Source organism: Planococcus citri, chromosome 5 (assembly GCF_950023065.1).
Source record: "Planococcus citri chromosome 5, ihPlaCitr1.1, whole genome shotgun sequence".
In the NCBI taxonomy this organism is placed as follows: Eukaryota; Metazoa; Arthropoda; class Insecta; order Hemiptera; family Pseudococcidae; genus Planococcus; species Planococcus citri.
This window is the reverse complement of record NC_088681.1, coordinates 34,903,978-34,927,271: the sequence shown is the minus strand read 5'-3', so window position 1 is coordinate 34,927,271 and position 23,294 is coordinate 34,903,978. Positions and strand designations below refer to the sequence as shown.

At 33.8% G+C, this 23,294-nt stretch overlaps 2 protein-coding genes across 6 annotated transcripts in view; one reads left to right on the top strand and one right to left on the bottom strand.

Annotated features, from left to right (window-relative positions):
* Positions 1–23,294, top strand: part of hiw (highwire) — a 304,196-nt gene that overhangs the window by 77,821 nt on the left and 203,081 nt on the right. For all 5 annotated transcript variants that reach the window (XM_065366873.1, XM_065366872.1, XM_065366871.1 and 2 more), the window contains exon 38: positions 4,977–5,033. In XM_065366873.1, the coding sequence (XP_065222945.1) occupies positions 4,977–5,033 (57 nt within the window). The remainder of the gene's footprint in view (positions 1–4,976; positions 5,034–23,294) is intronic.
* Positions 730–4,075, bottom strand: LOC135848749 (muscle M-line assembly protein unc-89-like). The gene is made up of 6 exons (XM_065368735.1): positions 3,860–4,075; positions 3,625–3,759; positions 3,354–3,539; positions 2,953–3,270; positions 2,314–2,586; positions 730–2,051 (listed from the first exon to the last, which is right to left on the bottom strand). The coding sequence occupies exons 3-6, from the start codon at positions 3,526–3,528 to the stop codon at positions 1,399–1,401; spliced, it is 1,419 nt and encodes a 472-aa protein (XP_065224807.1). The 5' UTR covers positions 3,529–3,539; positions 3,625–3,759; positions 3,860–4,075; the 3' UTR covers positions 730–1,398.

The window sequence follows — 23,294 nt, the reverse complement described above, 5'->3', positions numbered from 1 at the left end:
CTACGTTTTACCTGTGTGTGTTCCTATAGTGTTTACTATGTACATACATATCTATTTAGGTACCTATCTAATTTCTCGATTTCGAGTACTTATGCCAATGTACCTAGACCTACGCTTTTCTGCAATTTTTAACGATTATCGTAAAGTCAGACAATTACACATGATCGCCTTTTAGTATTGATATGCGAATGGAGAATAAATAATACGGTTAGTTAAATTTTAACGTTGGCAATTATTGTATTTTGGGGGAGTAAATAAGGTCGTTTACATTTTCACCGAGCGTGCCTTTTGTGCTAAATTTACCAAATTATCTAAGCACGGATGAAGCCGAACGTGGCAGCTCGACGGTGCCTCTGATTATTAAATCTGACTATTGATTAATGTTGGTAGGTACCGATAGTTGAGACTTTGATGTGAGTATGTTCCAGAGCTTGGGGCGTATTTTTTCAGAGCATAGGTGTGTAATTTTGATGGGTTGGATACATACCTACTGTATACGTATAGCTTAAGTATACTGTTCTTTGAATCCAAAACATTACATACCTAGAAACTTCATGGATCAAATTTGGGGAATTTTTTTCTCTTTTGAGACGTCAGTTCTTTGTGTTTATTTTTTGCTAAAAATATTACTCGTATACAATGAACGCAGTTGAATTCTTTTTACCTTTTTATCGTAAAAATTTCTACCTTACGATACGAATAATTAAGAACGGAAGATAAACTACCGTTTAAAGTTACAGTCGAAATGCATCGAATTCCTTGCTAAAATAAATTTATTCACAACATGGTATGGTACGAACAAGTGAATTATAAATTAATTGAAATACTTCTAACTTTAATATAAACTTGCACTAAATTTTATCTTTAGAACACTAATTAGTCAAACAACTGAAACTGGAATTAATAATTCAAAGAAAAACTAAATGATTTTTATGTACAAATTAAATTACTATTTTCATTAAGAATAATTGAAATTTCTACTGCATCTTTCTCTCGCATTTTTATGGTTAATTTAACAAAAAAAAAAAAATTCATAAATTAAAATCTCGTCTTTTTTCACGTTAATTGTACACGCCATGGCACTTTTAAAACTTTATGTAAAACACGAATATCTAACCTGGATTTTATCGATGATAAAGGGAGTTGCACATTTTAAAGCTAAATTGCTTTTTTAAGCTTTACATTTTACCGGCGAAATTTCCGTTTCTTATTTTTAATATTGAAAACAAATGACAAAGGAAATACCTCACGACGTTTTTTTCTTGCTTAAAATGGAATTTCATTTAGCATTTCGAATGATTCCTTTTTCTCATTTTACTTGGAATGAATTTTAATTTACTTTGTCGATGACCTTGTACTGTAGAAGATGAATTTTTTGGTACCCACTGAGTGAAATTTTTACTTCGTTGGTGTGGTTTTACGATTACTCAACTTATCTCGTTGTTTAACTGGTTTTGCGCCAGGAGCAGGTGCTTTAGTGGTGTTCAGCTTATTATTGTTTGCGTCCTTTTTGACTCGAGGTAGCCGAAATGGTGATTCAGATCGGAGACTTGGCATCGACGCGGGAGATGATTTTGATGACGAGGACTGTGATCGTTTTTGATCTTCTGATGGTTTGAATTTGGTTTTATCAGATTTCGGTGTCGAATTACGCGATGTGTCCTTTTTATTCGAATCGGGAGTTTTTTTATGTTTTTGTTTCGATGAAATTTCCGGTGTTTGGGGTGTTTTCTCTTTAGTAGCGGGGGTTTTCAGCTTGCTACTGGATGGTGGCGTGAAGTTTTTATCGTTTTTTGATGCCTTTGGTTGAGTCTTTTGTTTGCAAGCAGCACCCAGTTGTTGTTCGATGTAGATGGCGCCAGCTTTTAGAGTTGGAGAAGTGGATTTTGGAGTTGATTGAGGAGTAGATTGGGTCTTGGGGGTGATCTTGATTGATGGTTTGATAGGTGAGCTTTTTGTCTGTTTGGGTGGAGTTGGTTTTTGTGGACGGATTGAGTTTTCATGGACTGCTTGTTGGGTGTTCAATTTCCTTTTTTTGAGTGGTTTAATGCCTGGAAAAATACCGAGAAAATTTCTATTGTAAATTGCACTGTTTTAAAAACGTTTAAAAAATTCGAATGAAAATATTTATTGAAATCTTGAGAACTGGATCAGTAGCTTTCATAAAATGATTGGAAGTCTGAAATTTTCAGCACGCTTATTCAAGTCTGCTCAGACATTAACGAGACCTCTATTTTTTCATGATTAAATACATACCTAAATAAATAAATAAAATGAATAAACATCATACCTTATTAATTATCTTAACCTTACCTGACACTGATGAAAACGAAGATTCACTAGACGATGGCGACGATAAAACCAAATCTCGCTTCAATAACTCCAACGTATTAGTTTTATTCTTTTTGGATTTCTTCTTCTTTTTTTTCTTAGGAGCTTTATTCGTCTCAATAGAATCATCGTTGGATTCCGTTACCAAAACTGGAAGACCTGCCTGCAAATTCTTCTTCGAATCTTTACTAGAACTCGGCGCCTTACTTTGCAAACTTTTCGTAACTGTTGGTTGAATTTCGATATCTTTTTGTTCTGCAAAAGTCGTACAAGAAGTTACGAGTATTTTGAAAAATTACCAACAGCAAGACATGAAAATAAATATAGACGTAAAGACGGGTAACAGAGCTGCGGCTGAGATCAAGATACCATACTTGGAGTTTTTAAAAAGAACTACGAGTACATTGCAGGAAAAGCTTTACCATTTATTTTCATTATTTTACAGTTCGCTGATTTGACAGCGCCCTTCGCATCTGTTTGTGCAACAAAACTTTATAAAAAAAAATTTTCAAGGCGCCCACTTTTTTTTTCAACAACATTTCTGTTCCTATTCGTTCGACAAGAGAAGTGACTCGTTTAAAAGAAAGTTTTCTTATTTTTTGTAATTAATGAAACACGAACCTGGCGACGACAGTGCACACGAAGAAGTTGAGGAAGAAAGCGAAGGCAGAGTGAAATCCAGTATGGCTAGAACACTTTTCGTGGATTTTTTCGATTCGTCTGAATCATCGATTTCAGGCACTGCTGGAGTCTCTTTCGATGGACATAGTTCTGGTAATTTACCACAGTTCAGTTTATGCCAAAATTGTAAAGGATCTACTGCATCTTCGTCTCGACCATTCGACTTGTTCGAGGATGTGTGAAAATTATGGTTGAAATTAAAGTTTTTACTGGCCAGGTATTGATCGATTTCATCGTCAGCGAAAATTGGTGCTCGATCTGTAATAGTAATGATCACATCGTGGGTTGCCAATTTGATTAAATTTTGAGTTTTTAGATTTCAATGAAGAAGACCAAGTTACCAAAAATTGTCGCTGTGTTGGACCCACATTGATTCGGATTCTGGCATTGAGCTCTCTGCATAGAATTGGGAAGTGGCAAGGTTAATAAATCATTGAACGTGTCACTCTGTAAAAATTGATTGGTTTTCATAATATCGAAATTCTGATTATAAATACAATCTTCGTTGTCCATCATAGCTGAGGCGTCTGCAATTAGTACGAAAGAAGGTGGTTTTCCTCGTTGATAAATTTTATTGAAAAAAAAAAAGTTTCAAGCCTACATTATACTTACTTAAAATATCCTCGTAAATTTCAATATCTTCGAGACTTGTTCCTAAATCGTCAAAAGCCACATTGTGGGTAAAAATATCATCTAATGGGCTATCTTCGGACAAGTTCGGCTGTTCGTTGATTTGTAGCTCGCTTTCTAAAAATTATTTTCATGTATTGAGGAAAACATTGATCAAAGTTATCGGAAGGGAAATTTTCGCAATGGAAAATACCCCCAGACATGTAAAAACATTAACTTTTATTAACCGTCGATCGAATTTCTGGCAAAGCTGTGTCGATTTCTTCGCAAATACGTAATAAATTTTCATACACTTGATTAGTACCATTTGGAACACTGTTCTGAGAACAAACCGAAGAAAAACTACCTGTAAAAAATTCACCACACACGAAATAATTATTCACCGCAAATATACACGAGTAGATATTTATGTAGGTGTACAAAAGCTAGGGTTTAATGCAGGTACCATAAAAGAGACGCGTATATGAACATTAATTAGTTTTCGTACCTTTCCATAATTCATTAGCGGATTCTTGTTGCCAACCATCTGTACGAGATTTTTGCAGTAAACTTTTTTCAAATGAATTGGCTCCGATTGATTGATTCATATTTTACGAGTTTTTAATATTAATACTCCTCTGACACGTATAATGGCTTTTCAATGCTAAAACTTTCGCTGAAAAAATTACCGTTTTTATTTTACAGTTACAATTTTTAAAATATGGAACATTTTATATCTGACTTTTTTATATTATCGTTCATGTTGCGATGAGAGAAAATGAAAACCACACGACGACCGGGGGAAACCCAAGTTTTAAAATATTCGTTTTTCAATTCCCATCAGAGATACGTCGTACCGATTGCAAAGTTGAATATATTTTTTTAGATTTTCTTTTATTTTTACTTATTACCATTAACTGAAATATTTCACTTCCTCGGCGATGTTTTAATAGTATTTATTTAGGTCATGAATGAATTTACCTATTCGTTTTTTTCTCTCTCCAAAGCGTCGCCGACGGAAAAGTTTTTAATAAAATTCACCGATGGGATTGCTGGTAGAATTTTTTTCACAAATTTTCGCACTACACAATGATATCTTTGAATTGATGATTTAAGAATTTTAACAAATTTTTCAAGTGTGATTTTACATTTTACTATAGTGATTAGTGATCAAAAACTGAAATGAGTGAGTTGGTAAACAAACGGTTTTGTTAAATTAAAGTTTTATCAATCGTACGAGTTTGTGAACCATTTATTTTCTTAAATTGCGTAACCATTCTCCTTTCGGTTCGCGATGGTTCACGAAAAAATATCCTGCAGCAAATTAACCTTTATTTTATTTATTTTTTTTTCAGGTATCGACGAATCCATGCGAACGGAGCGGAATTCCACATTCAGAGTGATATTAATAGGTAAGTCACAAGTTGGATTTTAAACGATTTACTCGTACCTACGAGTATTTAAGGTACCTATGATATTGAGGTACCTATTTAGTATAATTCAATTTTTAATTGAGCAATGTTTCAAAAAATGGAGTATGGGACTTATTTTTGTTTTGTTTTCTAGTTCCCCTGAAACATGAAAAAAATACTCATTTGTAAAATGGCCCCTGTACCCCTCCCCTTTATCAAATGATTTTTATCATGAATTTTTGAGTACCTATAACACCATGATGGGTACCTAATTTGCGAGTAAAATATAATCGAGTCACGACCATGAAAAATGTTGAAAGAATGATCGAAATAAGAGTAGCAGAAAAATACGACGAAAAGTTGAAAAAATTGCATGAAAATGACTGATAATGTCATTTCTTAAAGCTTGCAAAGTTTTTTTTTAATTACTTGAAATTGCATAATTATTAAAAAATTTACAAAACATTCACAATTGATACGTAGTATGGTGACTTCTTGATGAAAGATTCCCCAAGCAGTAACCTTATGTGATCAATTTTGATGCTGATGACTCTTGGTGAATCAGTCACCAAGAAGTCATCAAAACTTAGCCTACCAAAATTCTGTAGAATGTTGCGAACACTTTTCAAAAAATTATTGAAATATTGCAACGAATCTCAAACCAACAAAATTAGCATTATGAAAATCATTATAAGTAAAATTATCTAAAAGTTAATCAAAGTTGCATACAATTTTGCAAAAATAATTCTTAACAGATATAAATAGAAGGTTGACAACATTGACACAGAAATTTTTAAAAATTAAGCAGGTACCAAAAAAATGACAAAATGGTACCAAAATTCTGAAAATATTGCATCAATTCCTCAAGATGAAAACAAAGTTGTTCTTCAGATAATCAATTAAATGTACATGAAAATAGTTGGAAATCAAGAAACAGTAGTTTATAAAATGATTACGTTTCAGAAATTTTGAAAATCTATCAATTTGCTGCATGAATAAAAAGTTTAAAATGAAGGAAAAATTAATAAAATATTGCAATAAAATAAACGAAATAGGTACGAATAAAATTTTCCCATTTTTTCAGAAATAGTATTGCAATAATTGCTCAAAAAAATTCAAGTGCTGTAAAAAATTCACAATTACATAAATAGGTAGGTATTGAAAAATTTTCCAAGATTTACAGGATACCAGAAAAATTGTTTCAAAAATTGTCGAAAATTATGCAAAAAATTATAAAACATCTGATTAAAATGGAATACAAAATTGTAAAAATTGTGTAAAATTATTTAAAAAATAAAATGTTCCAAAGATTGCAAAAAAAAAGAACAAAGTTTCTTTAAATGATCATAAATCAGTAAAATTGTCATAAAAATAATTAAAAATCGAGGATGAGTTTAACTTGAAAATAAATCTGTAAAATGATGCAAGAATATTACTTATTTGAAATTTGTGAGAATCAGATACATACTTATTCTGAATTAAAAGTAACTAGAGATTTCAAATATGCTATGGTGTAGGGGAGGGAGAAGAGGAGTGAATTTATTCTCAAATTTCTATTTTAAAAATTTAATATCCAACATGTCACTTACCAATTATGTTAGGTTTTTCTGTATTTTGACCGTATTTTTTGAGAATAAGGAGGGGTCGTTTAGCTTCAGAAAGATAGAATTGACAAAATAATCCACTATATTCTAGCTCAACGCTTTCAAATCAATAACAATCAATATGTCACATCTTTTTCTGAATTTTCTTGAATTTATTTGCTCATCGAGGGCTTTTGTGTCCCTGAGGAGTGTCAAGATCCCATTTTGAACAATAATTTGTTTAAAATGAAATAAAAAAGGATTTTCTCTGAGATTTTTCCAACCTTTTAAATTTCAGTTTTCAACTTTTATATCCATCTGATAGAGTTGAGCTTTCATTTTGCAAGTTCATGCAGTTTTGATGATTTCAAATTTTAATTTATGATATCTCGCAATCAGATTGTTTCCAAGTTCAAACAAGCTTGAGAATTATTAGCTTGAAAAGTTTGGAAACATTATTCCTTCTTCTGTATTTACGGCAAACTGGTTAGGCAATTCTATTAACACGTAAGAATTTCAATTCATTTTTAGGAGAAAATTAGGGTACTTTGTTTTTCATGCGAAGTGAAGGGAAAGACGGAGCATTGGCATGTAGAAGTCGAAATGACCCGGAATAAATCCCACCCCCTCCCCCTGGATAATTTTTACTCCTGAATTTCATCTCAAAATTTAAAAAATCTGACTCTCCTTGAAGAAATGTTTTAATGAATATCAATGAGGAAGATGATAAATATCTATTTCAAAAAAAATCAGCAATGGTTACTTGTGATGTATCTGATACCCATCGGTTTTCGGGGGGGGGGGGGGTGATGGGAGGGGGAATTTCCAATTTTTCTCATCATTTTACACATTTTACTTATTAGGTCATCAAATTAAGGTCATGCATAACATGTCTGGCATAAATCTTAAAATACTCCTAGCTATTGTGCCAGGAGGAGATAAAATTGTACCAAATATACTAGGTGAGGAAATCTTGGAATGAAAAGTCGATCGGTGTCAATCGAATATGTGGTTACAGAATTGAATCTTCTGTTCGTCGTTTGTGAATACGTAGGTACGTTTCGATGCCAAATTATAATATAAAATCTGGTAATTCGTTGAAGCGTGCAATACACTTGAATGAACAATATTCGGCTGATGGACGATTTAAAATTGTATCGTGTTTTAATTCGATTAATATGTACGAGATGGTTGGGTAAATAGTAAATACCTACCTCTGATATGTGGGTGTTTCCGCCTTTATAGTCGCGGTTTGGGGTGTTGAGATTACGAATACCGCACCGACGAATGAATCGATTCCAAATGATGTAATCAGTTCAAATACGTACATCAAGTTAGGTATTATACGAAATTATAGGCATCTTATGTACCTACGAGTGTATTTCAGAAATAAGAAAAAAAGGAAAATCTTACGATGATCTGTGCGAGGTAAAAAGAATGTTGAAACTTTTGGTCGACGAGTTAGTATACTTGGTGGAGGAATTCGTCTCCGGGTTTTATATTAAAATACGCGTCGAATAAATGCGAAAAATTTCAAATTAATTGTCGCGTTGTTGATCAAAACCACAGTAATGACCTTTTTTTCCCTATAATTTTGCAGCGTCGTTATTATCGTTCGGATGCGATAAAATCGTCGAAACGTGGTCTACCGGGTGGCCGTTAATGGGGGAATGAAGGTAGTTGCAGGCTGTGTTTTTCAGCTCTCTCTACATAGGTATACCTACAACGCTATGCTATGCTATGCTACGTAATGTCGGCGTTCAATTTGAACGCGGCTTTTCTTACCTTGTTCGAAAAATATAGCAGGAAAAAAATCCGGCATCGCGGAACGTTCTTATAGTGCTCTACCCTCGTCCCATATCCGTGTACATTCCGGCGTTTTTCTAACGACTTTTCTCATCATTCACTAGGTACCCGGGATCCGAGTTAATCTTGCTTCTCATTTTTTATAAGGTTGTAGTTTTTGTTCTGAAGAGCGCCGAATTGAATGTTTTATGATGAGTATGTCAAGTATTTTATAAGAATCTACGTGAGGTTTTTTCCCAGCTTCACTCTCTGCTCCCTTCGTCATCATTTTTATGCTTTTTTTGGCCGGGGCGCGAGGCGCTAGGCGTTCTTGATTTAATGAAATACGACTGTTCGCCAAACAGAAGCAGCTAATGGGATGTAAATTGCTTTCCTGATACGTGCGAATAATATTTGCTTTTAGAAAACGAATACCTATACACAACCAAGGTAGGAAAATTGAAAAATCACACCTGTAGAGTCTCGAGTAGCTAACTCTCTCTCTACCTCTATGCTATTGCCTTGTGAAATGGATTTTCACTCGCGCTTTTTACCCTCTTCTCTGATGCGAATTGATTTGATGGTAGGTACCTACCTATTTCTTTTTTTTCACCTATGTTTTTCTGACTCTCAGAAATGTTTTGCGTTCGTTTTGTAGTTATGAATTAATACTTCTTCCCATCATAAACTAAAACCATCACTTATTGTGAAAAAATTACAAATTACGACGTAGTTAGTTATTAAAATTCATTCGCGTTTTTGTAAATCGAGAAGGATTTCTTGTTCTAATCGAATCGTCTCGAATATAAAAAGTCTTAACAGGGTTTTTCTTCTCTTTCAAATTAAATATTAAGTATCATATTTTATACAGAGATGTTTTAAAGCCACAGCTACAACACGCTAATGTACCAACACCAGATGCTCCTCGGTAATAAATATTATTAAGCATTTCTCGTCCGCAGCCGCGTGTATTTTTTTCCATCTTCCATTCAAAGAATTTTGGTGGAAATTTTTTCACATTTTTTTCCTCCTTAGACAATGCGGTTTTAATGTAAGTCAAGATGTTTTTTTTTGGCCTCTGAATTTATTAAGCTTTAAGTGAAGTCTCCATTGTCAGAAAATTTGCATTAAGTACCTATCTATTGGTGTGTGTATCAGGTTTTTATGAATGAAAGTAGCTAGATGAGTGTGGTGAACAATACAAAAGACTGAGAAGTTGAGAGAAGAAAGAATGATTTTTCTGTACCTACTTATAATTTGAAAAATGATTAATTTTTGAAATTTTAGATTAACAATTTTCATAGATCATCTGTTTTGTGATCACATTTCAAGATTTTCAGCTAATCACAGAATAGTATGTATTTACCATTTTTTTTTTTTTTTTGCAAGTCAGTGTCATTCCAGAGGAAAATGATTCGATAATTCGGTCATTCTGGTCCAGTCAGAGCTTTTATCTGACCATTGTCATAGTCAGTGTCGCTTCTACTCTGCAGGAGATTGCGTACATCATATTTGTTTACTTACTTTTAATTTTTATTAATTCTTACCATTTTTAGCCAAATTTTTGTAAAAAATGATGGCTATTGCGGTAGGCCCAACTTTGAATAAAAAGGTCGGGGGTCAAAAATTTTGATAGTTCTCGACGTTTTGAGCTTAAACTATTAGACGATTCCCGGTGTGTCAAGATATTTATAAGTTTCAGCAGGATGGCAATTTTTACATTTTATGACTGGGAACCTGTTCTAATTATTCAAATGAAGTCAAACTTGGGGAATAGGGTTCTTTTGGGAGCTACAGTTGACCTCTGGAGTGGGGAGGGTCAAAGTTGAAAATTACAGAAAGGTCTTTTTTTTGGAGGAGCATAATATGACTCCAAACAGATGAAAATGGTTCAAAATCATACCATTGGTCAGTACTATCACTGTGATCAACATATCCAAATTTCAGCTTCCTAGGTCATCCCCACCATGTTTAAGGTGGGAAAAACCACATTCGACCCCAATTTTTGACCCCCTCACCCCTAAAATTGATCTAGAAGGTCCAACTTTTCAGCATACAATGAGAGGGTGCCCCATAAGTGATTATTGCAGGTTTCAACGTTTCAACTCTATTTGACCTCTCTCCAGGGTCAAAAAAGTGGATTTTTGGTCTATTTTACGTGTTTTTCAATTTTTCAGACAGCCTATAGCCCCTCCAAATTGACATAGAGGGTCCAAATTTTCACAGTACAATGGGAGGGTGTACCCAAAGTGCCTTTTGCATGTTTCAATCTTCCAACCCCATTTTTACAGAAAGGTCATTTTCTTGGAGGGTCATAATATGACCCCAAATGGACGAAAAGGATCCAAAATCATACCACTGGTCAGTACCTCTATTGTGATCAACATATCCAAATTTCAGCTTCCTAGGTCATCCCCACCCTATCTAAGTTGGGAAAACCACATTTGACCTCTATTTTTGACCCCTTCACCCCTAAAATTGATCTAGGGGGTCCAAATTTTCAGCATAAAATGGGAAGGTGCCCCATAAGTACTTATTGCAGGTTTCAACCTTCCAACCCTATTTGACCTCTCTTCAGGGTCAAAAAAGTGGATTTTTTTTGCTATTTTACGTGTTTTTCAATTTTTTAGATAGCCTACAGCCCCTCCAAATTGACCTAGAGAGTCCAAATTTTCACAGTACATTGGGAGGATGTATCCAAAGTGCCTTTTGCAGGTTTCAACCTTCCAACCATATTTGACCTCTCTCCAAGGTCAAAAAAGTGGATTTTTTTGCTATTTTACACATTTTCCAATTTTTTAGACAGCCTGTAGCCCCTCCAAATAATTGATTTAGAAGGCTCAAGTTTTCACAGTACAATGGGAGAATGTACCCGAAGTGCCTTTTGCCGTTTTCAACCTTCCAACACCATTTGACCTGTTTCAGGGTCAAGAGGTCAAGACAGGTTTGTTACCATATTTTTGGAAGGTGGAAGAAGAGAGTTGGGCGAAGCCCTAGGGGGTGCAGGCGGGACTTCAAACACAGGCGAAGCACAGGAGCGAAGCGAGGGTGCGAGTGGTTCAAGAGCCCTTGTTTCTGGCACAAAAATTTGGCTCTTACGTAGCGGCAGACTGCTACGACTTTTACCGACTTTGCCGTGAAACGGAAAAGTAAGGTATTGTATTTGTCATGATGGTTGAGGATTTGGGTGGGGGTGGGTTATCTTGACGTTTTGGAGTGTGCTGATCACGATAAGACATATGGCGCAAAACGAGATAAGTTTATATATATATTTATTTATATATTTATTTATATATAGCCGCATACAGGTAAACTCATAACGTTTTGTATAAACAGCAATCTCAAGACCCCTCTGTAACTTCGTTGCTGTGCATACGCTCGACGCGTCACCCCATAGGCCTGATAGTACTCGATGTTAGGCCGCGTTATATTCGTTAACTTGATTTTTGGGTCACCTGTGGAAAGGTATTTCATTGCCAAAACATCAATTTTTCAGAAAAGCTTTTTTTTAAAAGTCTCATACGTCTCTGTTTTTCGCAAATGCTTTTTTAACAAAGCATCCTACAAAAAAATAACCAGCTCTGAGCAGAAAGGAAATTTAATTCTCTACAATTTCCTTCAAGGCATTTTTTTCCTAGGATGCATACTTTTCCCATAAAATCAATGTTTAGATTGAAAAACACGAAAATTCGGACCTGTATAATCAACTTCAAATTGAAATTGAGCAGTCAAAAATTCATTTTAGACGATTTTTGACCACGCCATGTGAAAGAGGAGACCTTCAACCACCAGAATCACCAAACAGAACGTAAAAAATGAATAAAATTATTCTTGGCAATAAGCACCTTTTTCTCATGTCCTCATACCTATTAATTAGGCTATGTACTCATTTGAAAATTGAGTCAAAAGAGAAAGTGTATAAACGGCAATCTCACGTCCCTGCTCAAACTTTGCCAGTAGACTCCCCACACCTTGTAGATTCATATGGCACCTCATCGAAAAGTCACGTCCTAAAAAGGTTACGAGTTTGTCAAAACGTTATGAGTTTGCTGGTTAATCTAGAAAAAAGTTACGAGTTTACCCCCTAGAATATTTATATATTTATTTATATATCAATTTATGTATAAATTTGTGTCACGCTGAACTCAAAAGCTCCGAACTTTAAGTCGAAACTGACGATGGCAAAATATTGCTTTGATACTGAACTAGAGAAATTTTTAATTTGGTCGAAATCGGTTCAGCCGTTTACGAGATATGAACGTTTAAGTGTGTTTCAACGTTATGGATAAGCAGAAATTTGTGTAAACCCTTATATCTCGCAAACGACTCACCTCCAACAAACAGATGGGGTGGGTAGGGTGTGTAAGTTGCAGATTGGTACGCCGAAGGTCGGGTGTTCGAATCCCGCGCGAGTCAAGAGGAGAAAATTTTTTGTTGATTTTTTTGTTAATTTTTTTGTTAATTTCATCAGTCCAAAATTTTTTTGCCATAAAAAATCAAAATTTTTCAAAAATTTCTAGTGTAATTTTTGTTTTAACAAAAACCATTAAGTTTTTGGTAAATAGCCAGTAAATTTTGATAATTTTTTTTTTTTTTTGTTAATTAATAGTAATTTTTAGTAAATAAAATGATAAGTTATTTTTGGTGAATTACTCGTAATTAAAGTTGGTCGAAAATTTTGGTAAATTGCTTGGGTAATTTTTGGTAAATTGGTAAAAACCTTTGACAGTAAATTACTGGGGTGATTAAAATTCGGTAAAAAATTGGTAAATTAGTGAGGAAATGTCTCGTAAATTACTGAGGTGAATGTTGGTAAATTGCTGGGGTAATTTTTGGTAAAATGGAAAATTGGTAAATTAGTGGGTAATGTCTGGTAAATTACTGAGGTAAATGTTAGTAAATTGCTGGGGTAATTTTTGGTAAATTCGTAAATTTTGGTAAAGTCGTAAATTTTGGTAAATTAATAAATTTGAGTAAATTCGTAAATTTTGGTAAATTCGTAAATTTTGGTAAATCGGTAAATTTTGGTAAATTGGTAAATTTTAAGCCTGGGACAGACGATCCAATATATTTGACAAACCAGGTTTGTCAAATTGACATCGTTGATAAAATTTATCAACATATAATCAACATATATTTGGTTGCATCAGTTGCATGGAAAGTCAAATATATTAGATCATGTAAACGCTCTGATAATCTAAGTTTTTTTTTCCAAATTTTCAACGTTTTGTTGATCGATGACACCAATTCTGAAAATAGAAATTATTTATATTTTCAGAATTGTTGTCATCGATCAACAAAACTTTGAAAATTTGGAAAAAAACTTAGATTATTAGAGCGTTTACATGATCTAACATATTTGACTTTCCATGCAACCAAATATATGTTGATAAATTTTATCAATTTGACAAACCTGGTTTGTCAAATATATTGGATCGTCTGTCCCAGGCTTTAGTAAATTGGTAAATTTTGGTAAATTGGTAAATTTTGGTAAAATGGTAAATTTTGGTATTTTGATAAATTCGTAAATTTTAGTAAATTGGTAAATTTTGGTAAATTGGTAAATTTTGGTAAATCGGTAAATTTTGGTAAATTGGTAAATTTTGGTAAATTGATAAATTTTGGTAAATTGGTAAATTTTGGTAAATTGGTGAATTTTGGTAAATTGGTAAATGTTGGTAATTTGGTAAATTTCAGTAAATAGCTAAATTTCAATTCTGGATAAAAATTAAGCCATTAAAAACCTCTAAATTTTGGTAAATCGGTAAATTTAGGTAAATTGGTAAATTTTGGTAAATAGGTAAATTTTGGTAAATCGGTAAATTTTGGTAAATAGGTGAATTTTGGTAAATTGGTAAATTTTGGTAAATCAGTAAATTTTGGTAAATCGGTAAATTTTGGTAAATTGGTAAATTTTGGTAAATTGGTAAATTGGTAAATTTCGGTAAATAGGTAAATTTTGGTAAATAGGTAAATTTCAGTAAATAGGTAAATTTCGGTAAATAGGTAAATTGGTAAATTTTGGTAAATTGGTAAATTTTGGTAAATAGCTAAATTTTGGTAAATTGGTAAATTTTGGTAATAATTTTGTTTTTTGTCAACAATTTTCCTGATGTATTATTCCACTTGTAATATGACGGTTACGTCTTCATGAGTACGCTAATTTTTATTTGAAAATCAATTTCATAAAAGTGTAATATGATGGCTACTTATGATTGACTATTTTATTTTGTCGATGTTTTCGACTTTTCGTATTCATTAAATCGGTAAATTTGGGTACTTCCGCGCATTTTGAAAAATTGGTAAATTTTTAAGTAATGTCTGGTAAATTACTGAGATAAATGTTGGTAAATTACTGGTGTATATTTAGAGCAAAGTCGGTTGATCTTGCGAACTGCGCAAGATGTTTTTTAAAAATTGTTTATGTTTTATTGTCATTTTCAGTTTTATTTCACTGATCATTAATTATTTTTTTGGTAAGATGGAATGAATGACTCTAAAAAATTTATTCGCAAGATATCCCTTGAACCAACCCCTTCGATGCTATTTTGAAAAACTGTAACTTTTCAGGAAATTCATCATTTTCAAACAAAACAAACTAGCATGATCTTCATCCCCTGAGCGGATATGGTTTCATCACTGTTTACCTACCAAACATTACACATTGAAAATTATTTTCATAAAAGCAAAAAAAGAATCATTTTTGGTGAATTTTACAACATTTTTAAAACATTATGGCAAAAATGATTTTGAAAATCTAAATTTTTGAAAAAAAAGAGTTCCTCCCCCCCCCTATAAAAAGCCAACTGATGTTCTGGTTCATTCCTAATGTATGAAAATTTTAGAAATTTATCCTCCAAATACTTCCGCACGTTAAAAGGTTAATACATATATTTCTATCCTTGCCCCGTTAACCCCACACCACGTTCTCTATCATAGTTTAATAATAATGCACATGTAACGTAATTTTCGCACCATCCTGTTCGTTCGAAAATATATACGAGTATGAAAAGCAAGGTAGAAAGGAAAAAGCGAAGAATACGAGGTTACAATATGCAAGAAAAGATGTCAGAAAAGGCTATTGTCCACAGCTGTTGTTCCGCAAAGCCGTTGTCTCGCTAATGAACCTCTCTGCACGATGCAATATGCGTCCCCATTTTGCCGAAATACCTCCCCTTATTCCACCAATCCGCCGATATTTTCTTCCCAACTGCTTTGTATATTTTAAAAGAACCCCCTCAACAAAAAAAAAAGAACACCAAATGACCAACAACCATTTCACAATTTTTTTGTTCCTCTCGTTTCGGCTCCCTCTGCCTTTCTATACATTATCCAGCATATACTATACACCCATTCGCATCCGATCCGATTTATGGTCTCGGAATGTTTCCGCTATGGTTGCGAATCGTAATTTTTTCCCTTTTTCACAAAGAAATCTAGATTTGCGCGATAAACTTGAATATTATATTAGCTTTCTTGCCGTCTCGCTCGCGCTCGTTTCTGCAGATTTACCGCGATGATAAGCTTTACCGCTCGCCTTTGATAGCAGCAACCGTTGCCGTTCTTTGGCGGCACGTCCAGACGTCGACGCTAAATTTAACCGAAAAATGTATTTTTAAGCTTCGAAAATCTTCGCTGATTCTTATTAAAAGAAGCCCAGATTAGCGAGATACTCGTTCGTATAGTCGAATGTTGCGCTGGTTTTTTCACCCACTTGTTTGAAAACCATATGGATTTTAAGGGAGGATTAACTCGCCGTAATGAGGTCAAAATTTATTGCTCGGAGTTCGAACAAAAATCGACTACGGTTTTTAAATCTACAGGAAGACCTTTTCAGCCACAGTCTGTGGAAAAAAACCTAAAGAATAAATCAGAAAATTTTCAAGCTCATGTTTTTATTATTTTTGTTCATTTGTTTTTTACTACCTACATATTAACTACAAAAAAATCACAATTTTTAAAACCTAATAGTCGGGGAGCCCACTTAAGGATAAATTGCACCCCCCCCCCGTCGATCCTCCGGGGCAACTTTTTTCTTTGAGAGGGTGTCCTAAGGAACATTTTTCTAGCCTTTGTACTCAAAAAAAAAGTGGCCCTACTTACAAAATGGTGGCCATCTTGGTTGACAGGTAAGCCGCCCATGTAAAAAAATACTATTAGTTTTGAAAAATACTAGTAGTTTTTTCAAAAAAACTATCAGTTTTTCCGAATTTATTAGTAGTTTGGAATATTTACTACTAGAATGCAATATTACGAATACTATTCCACTATTAGTTAATGAAAATACCAGTAATTTTGGAAACTGACTACAAGTATCTTTACTTCATTACTAGTGCTTCACTACTAGTTTATGTTTGAATGGCATTGAGTTGCTTGAATCATTGATCGAATTTTGACACTAATAAGATCGCATCATTTATAAGAAAAAGCATTGCTGCTCTCTCTGATAAACTACCTACTAGTATTTTCAAATACTAATAGTAAAATAGTAAATAGTATGCCATTTCAATACTCTTAGATAAAGTATCGAGCGGTTTCTTTATAAGGCAAATTCTTAAGAAATTGATTCTATCATCTATATGATGATGTAAAACTGAAAAAGTAATTTTACATAACAGGGGGAGGTAAGTGGCTCTTTACCGCCCGCTGCGCGGGCGATAAACGCCACTTTCCTCCGCCCCAGTCATGTAAAATCGCGTACACACCACGGGAGCTAATAAAGAATGCCTCAAAGCACATGTGTAACGCCCTCGCCTTCGGCTCGGGCATTAATTACATGCGCTCTGAGGCATTCTTTATTTTACCTCCCTTGATGTGTAATATACTATTTTGGAGCTGAGGGGGTGAGAATGAGTGCATCACGGATGTGTGCTACTGAAATCATGAAAACAGCATCACATAGAAAAGAATTACAATACAATGTCTCACACTATTAGTAAATTTTAAAAACTTGTAGTAATTTCGTCACTTTTACTACTAGTGATTTATTTTTACCAATAGTAAAAAACTATTTGTAATCATGAATTTACTAGTGGTAAAAATGACGAAATCACTACTAGTGATTTTTTGTACTAGTAGTATTTTTTTACATGGGCGAAATCGCAGATTTTGCGTTCCAACATAGGACTTGCACAAAATTTTTCAAACTGTACAAAGGTAGATCGAAAGATCAAGTAAAAATTTATCACCTGCCAAAATTTCAAGTGCTAAAGTGCGTTTTTAGATTTTTGGTGAATTTTTGAAAATCTTTAGGCCAAAAATGAGGAAAAAAAATCAAAATTTTACCAAATTGACACACCCTATTTTCGACACGACAAATCGATTGGAAACTGTTTAAAACCGTTTTGAGCAGTTCTGGAGCCTCCAGCAGATTTTTGAAACTCGAAATTCTCACAAAATTTCACCAAAATGGAGTTGCAAAGCTGAAATTTATTCTGCAAACTAATTTCAATGCGCTACGAAGTACTGCAGGCGAATTTCAAGTCGTTTGTAGCCTCCGGCGACTTTTTGATAATTCCTGGAGCCTCCATCGGATTTTTGAATTTTTAAATTTTCACAAAATTTCATCAAATGGCGATGGAAAGCTGAAATTTACTCTATTTACACTCCAATTTTACCATCCTCTAAAGACGACTTCAAGTGGGTTTAAATCATTTTGGAGCCTCCAGCGACTTTTTGAAAATTACTGGAACCTCCAATGGATTTTTGAAACTTGAAATTCCCGGTTTTGAATGATTTTGAAGCTTCCAGCTATACTTTTTGGAAATTTCAATTTTCCAAAAAACACCACATGACCTCTCAAAAAGTCGCTGGAGGATCCAAAACGACTTGAAATCCACCAGCAGTTGACTTCTTAGCGTATTTAAATTAGTTTGCAGAGTAAATTTCGGCAATCCAACTCCATTTGATGAAATTTTGTGGGAATTTCGAGTTTCAAAAATCTGCTGGAGGCTCCAGAACTGCTCAAAACGGTTTGAAACAGTTTCCAATCGATTTTTCGTGTCGAAAATAGGGTGTCTGCCAAATGTCAGCTTTCTTGGTCAATTTGGTAAAATTTTGATTTTTTCCCTCATTTTTGGCCTAAATTTGATTTTCAAAAATTCACCAAAAATCGAAAAACGCACTTTAGCACTTGAAATGTTGACAGGTGATGAATTTTTGCTTGATCTTTCGATCTACCTTTGTAAAGTTTGAAAAATTTCGTGCAAGTCCTATGTTGGAACGCAAAATTTGCGATTTCGGCTGACCTGTCAATCAAAATGGCCGCAATTTTGTAAGTAGGGCCACTTTGTTTTGAATACAAGGGCTAGAAATGTTCCTTAGGACTCCCCCTTTAAGAAAAAAGTTGCCCTGGAGGATCGACTGGGGGGGGGTGCCACTTATCCTTAAGTGGGCTCCCCAACTACAATTTTCATGTTCGATATCGTTGCAAAAAATTAAAGTTTATCAATGGAAATTCAACGAGAATACAGTAGTAAAGCAATTAACTGAATTTCATCGAAAACCAACGACCTTTATAACCTAACACGCAATCCACCTTCGATACCTTACCAGTAGAATGGCAAAAGACGAAGCAACTTGAAGAGTTTTTCCGCGTATAGCATTAAGTAGTCGTCGTAAAATTCAAAGGGGAAGCATATGTGCTTGTAAACACCTGCTACCTTCCGTAGTTTAATTTTATTTCGTAGGAACGAATACCTAAATGATAAAAGCCGAGCCGAAAATACGTACGAGGAAGCGTAATGCACGTGGTAGTAGGTACTTTTTACTCTATCGATGTAGAGAATTTGCAGAAGGAAAAACCTGAAAACGTTTATCAATAAAGTGTTCCTAGGTCGTTACATGTTTGAATTAATTATATGTTCGATGGTAATGGAATCGAAGATTAAAAATTGAGGTCATGTTTGGAGAGCTTGAGTGGGAAAGAGAAAGTCTTGAAATGAAGCAAATTTTCGGGGGGGGGGTGATTTTATTTTCTATACATCGTGATACCTAAAACAGTTGAGAGAGTGCCCATAAGTTGATTTCTAGGTTCTCCAGAGTGATTAAGAAATTTCTTGACGGTTCAAAACTAGTATTTGTTGATGTATACGAGTAGGTGTTGAATTGAAGGAATTGAGTACATACAGTATTTACATTGGTTCATTTTTCTCAAAAAAAAAAATGAAAAAGTTGAAAAATTGTTCTTAAAACAGTTTTTTTCCAATTTTTTTTCATTTACCTATATTGTAGAGTACCAGTTTGAAAAGTTCTGTTGTTGCGAGTAGTTACATCAATAGATTTCCTTTCAAAAATTTTCAAAAAAAGTTGAGATTTTTTTTAAATTTCAAGTTTAATATGCCAGGTTTAACCCTCGATTTTTTCGAAAACGTTGATTTTATTTTCTCATTTACCTTTTCGGACGAATATTTGGAAATTTTGTTCGTAAGCTAATTCCAGGACGTAAATAGGTTAATGGGTACTAGATTCCAATTAAAATTGCATTAACCGAATTTCGAGTTTTTCATTTGTACTCGGTATTCTGCAATTGCACTGCAATGACACTACAACGAAGAGAGCGAGATGTGTTTTAAATGTACACTACACAAAGCTTTATCTCGAATAAGAATAATTTATAAGTGTAAAATTTATCTGATTCAAAGTTTCTTTTTACGCGAATACGTTACACGTCCAGTGCACACTGCACAACCCGCGTGTACAGTTTGGTATTACGTATGTAGAATGACTTTTTGCATCGAAATTGACAGCAAAGCGTAAAAACAAAGAAAGGGTCGCATCAGCATTTGTTTATACGGTACAAATATAAAGTGAAGAGCTCTCCTCGAATCATTTATTATTCACGTTTCACGTATTTTTTGTGCCGCTATTAGAGAGCGCACCGAACACCGTTCAGCGTCCTTTGGTCATCTGTAGCCTCTTTTGACCATTACCATCAGATATAAGCTTTTGTCGAATTCCGAAATTATTTCGCGTTTAGAGTTTTTGTTGTGTTTCCCATTTCTACTGCTTCGAATCTCTTTGGTTAGATAGAGAGTTGTTGTATTCGACGATATTGTAATTTACCGACTACAAAATGAGACCGACCCGCGTAAAATTATTTTTCGCCTGAGATTTAATATAACCTTTTATATAATATAGGTTATCTTGGAATAAGTTTGGCTTTTTTTTGCTCGTTTTTTGCTAGAGGTAGATATTCCATATTCCCTTCTGTCTGTTTCCGCATCGTGATGCGTTTTGTATACTTGGACAAAAGCTCAGAAGTAATTAAGCGTCTGAAAACTCGAATAGGTTCCGATTTACGTTAATTTCTCGGTCTGTAGATTTTTGCATAATTTAGTAGTTTAAAAGTTTTATATCGACTTGGGATCTGCGTGAATTTAACGACAATGCTTCGACTGCTACTGGAATTTCGTCTGATAAGTTTTTCCTTTGCCTTTGGGTTGCGTTACGATATCACGCGATGAGATGAGTCAAAAGTTTAGGATACTTCTTGGATGCCATCAAATTAGCTCCTTAATGCAACCATCGTATGAATTATTAACTTTAAGGTAGGTAACTGTTCTGTTTACGAATTCTCAAATTTTATTTCTTAATAATTTTTAGCATCATGAAATTCAAGGAAGCTATTCGAATCCTATTTTGTGTTTTTTTGTTCATTTCTCATATTCCTAAAACTTGCTAGAGCCTGAAGGCTACAGAATGACTTATAAGTGTTGTTGTTTTTTCAATTAGAGAGGTTTCTTACTGGCTCGTTTTGTTGAGAAAATATTATTAATTTCCTGAAAAAAGTTACAGTTTTTCAAAATAGTATCGGAGAGATTGGTTGAAGGGATATTTTGTGAGAATTTTTTTTTAGAGTCATTCATCCCCCTTACCAAAAAAATAATTCATGTTCAAAATAAAATGAAGAATGAAAATGAAAACTCAAAATGACAATAAAACATAAAAAATTGTAAGAATTAATAAAAATTAAAAGTAAAAAAAAAATGAAAAACAAAAAATGATTAGTGAAATAAAGCGAAGAAAATAAATAATAAAAATAAGAAACAAAATGAAAGAATGGAGTAATTTTTTATACGTAGAAATGAAACCGAGATGAAAACAGAAGCTAAGAACCCCCCACCCCACCCCTAAAAAACGTGTCAAATAGGTTTAGAAGGTTGAAACCTATAAAAGGCACTCAAGTGGCACCGTCCCATTGTATGCTGGACATTGGGGCTCCTTGGGTCAATTTTAAGAGTGAGGTGGGGGTCAAAATCAGGTTTTTTCTCCTTAAATGGGATGAAGACGGCCTAGCAATCTGAAATTTTACTATAGCGGTGCTCATCAATGTTATGAATTTGGACCCTTTTCATAATTTGAGGCCAAATTATGCTTCTCCAAAAAATGACCTTTCTGTAATTTTCAATTTTGACCCTCCCGATTGCAAGGGTCAACTCTAGCTCCCAAGAGACCCCCATTCCCTAAGTTTGACTTTATTTGATCGATTAGAACAGGTCCAAGATCATAAAATGTAAAAATCACTATTGTGCTGAAACTTAAATAATAGATATATAAATTTCTGGCCTTCCCCAAATAGCTCCATTTTTTGCAAAAGTTTGGCTAAAAACAAACACGGAAAATCGAAAGACCTCAAAATGAAAACCCCCAAAAAAAACATGATTTTCACGACTTTGAAATGAAAACTAAAAATTCTCTACCTAAACGAAATCGAACATGAAAAAACAAAAATGTGGAGAAATAACTACATGAAATTCTAGAAACGAAATCAACTTTGAAAAAATTTAACCGAGATGCAAAAATTGAAAACTAAAAACATTCCTAACCTAAAATCAAAAGCAAGAAAAACTACGAAAATTTGAAATTTGAAACCAAAAATAATAATTTATAAAAAAGTTGGAAGCAAAAAACAAAAAGTATTGTCTTGAAAATGGGAACGGAAACTAGGACCCCCCCCCAAAAAAAAGAAACAAGAAAAATTCAAAACAATCGCTGAAAATTAAAAGACCTTAAAATTTAAAAAAAAAAATAGATAGCATCCTCACAACATCGAAGAGAAAACAAAACATTCTACAAACGAAATCGATCTTGAAAAATTGAGTCGAAAAAGGAAAATAAGGAACTGAAATCGAATCTAAACCAAAACCAAGAAAAATTGCAAAAATGAAACCGAAAAGCAAAACCTTCAAAACAAAAACAGAAATCGAAAATCAAAAAATTAATGAAAATGATAATGAAAATTGATAATAAAATTATCTCAAACTTCAAGACTGAACCAATTAATATTTTTCACAGCATCGAAAAAAAAAACAAAAATTTTGAAAAACGAAATCAAATATGAAAAAAGAAAATCGAAAAATGAAAAAAAACGCTTTTCTCACTTCCAAGTGGATTTAATATGATGAAATATCACAAAAAAAAAAACAAAAAAAAAATGTTGAAAAACTTTCTTTGGAATTTTCAATGCAAACGTTAAAAATTCAAAATATCGGTAGAAAAGCTGACGGTTCAAATCAGGGGTCCGTAACTTTTCCTATCATCTTTTGAGGTCTTTCTTCAACTTTCCATCAAATCTTTCCTCCAATTTTTTCGAAAAAAGTCAAGGACGACCCACCCTATAATACGACCCCATCAAGCGACAGCATAAGCCAGGTGTTGGGTCCGCGGTGCAGTCCAAGGAGGAGCCATCCAGTAGGTATATTTTGATACTAAAAAATGACAAAATTTCTATACTAAAAAATATACCTACTTTTCACCCAAAACTCTTTTCATTTTTCACTATCAATTCGCTGCAGTTTCACACAAACTCCCATAAGTATGGCAGGCGTTTGACGAACAGTCTGCTGTGAATTGGTATCTGGGGCGCGGTAATACCCATCAGCGACATTGAGAA

What these genes read in the sequence shown, in the direction of transcription:
- LOC135848749 (XM_065368735.1), bottom strand. Translation starts at nt 3,528, where the DNA reads ATGATGGACAACGAAGATTGTATTTATAATCAGAATTTCGATATTATG. An exon ending in GTGTGCACTGTCGTCGCCAG is followed by an intron (nt 2,587 to 2,952) that starts GTTCGTGTTTCA and finishes CGACTTTTGCAG; the next exon opens with AACAAAAAGATATCGAAATT. An exon ending in TTCGTTTTCATCAGTGTCAG is followed by an intron (nt 2,052 to 2,313) that starts GTAAGGTTAAGA and finishes GTATTTTTCCAG; the next exon opens with GCATTAAACCACTCAAAAAA.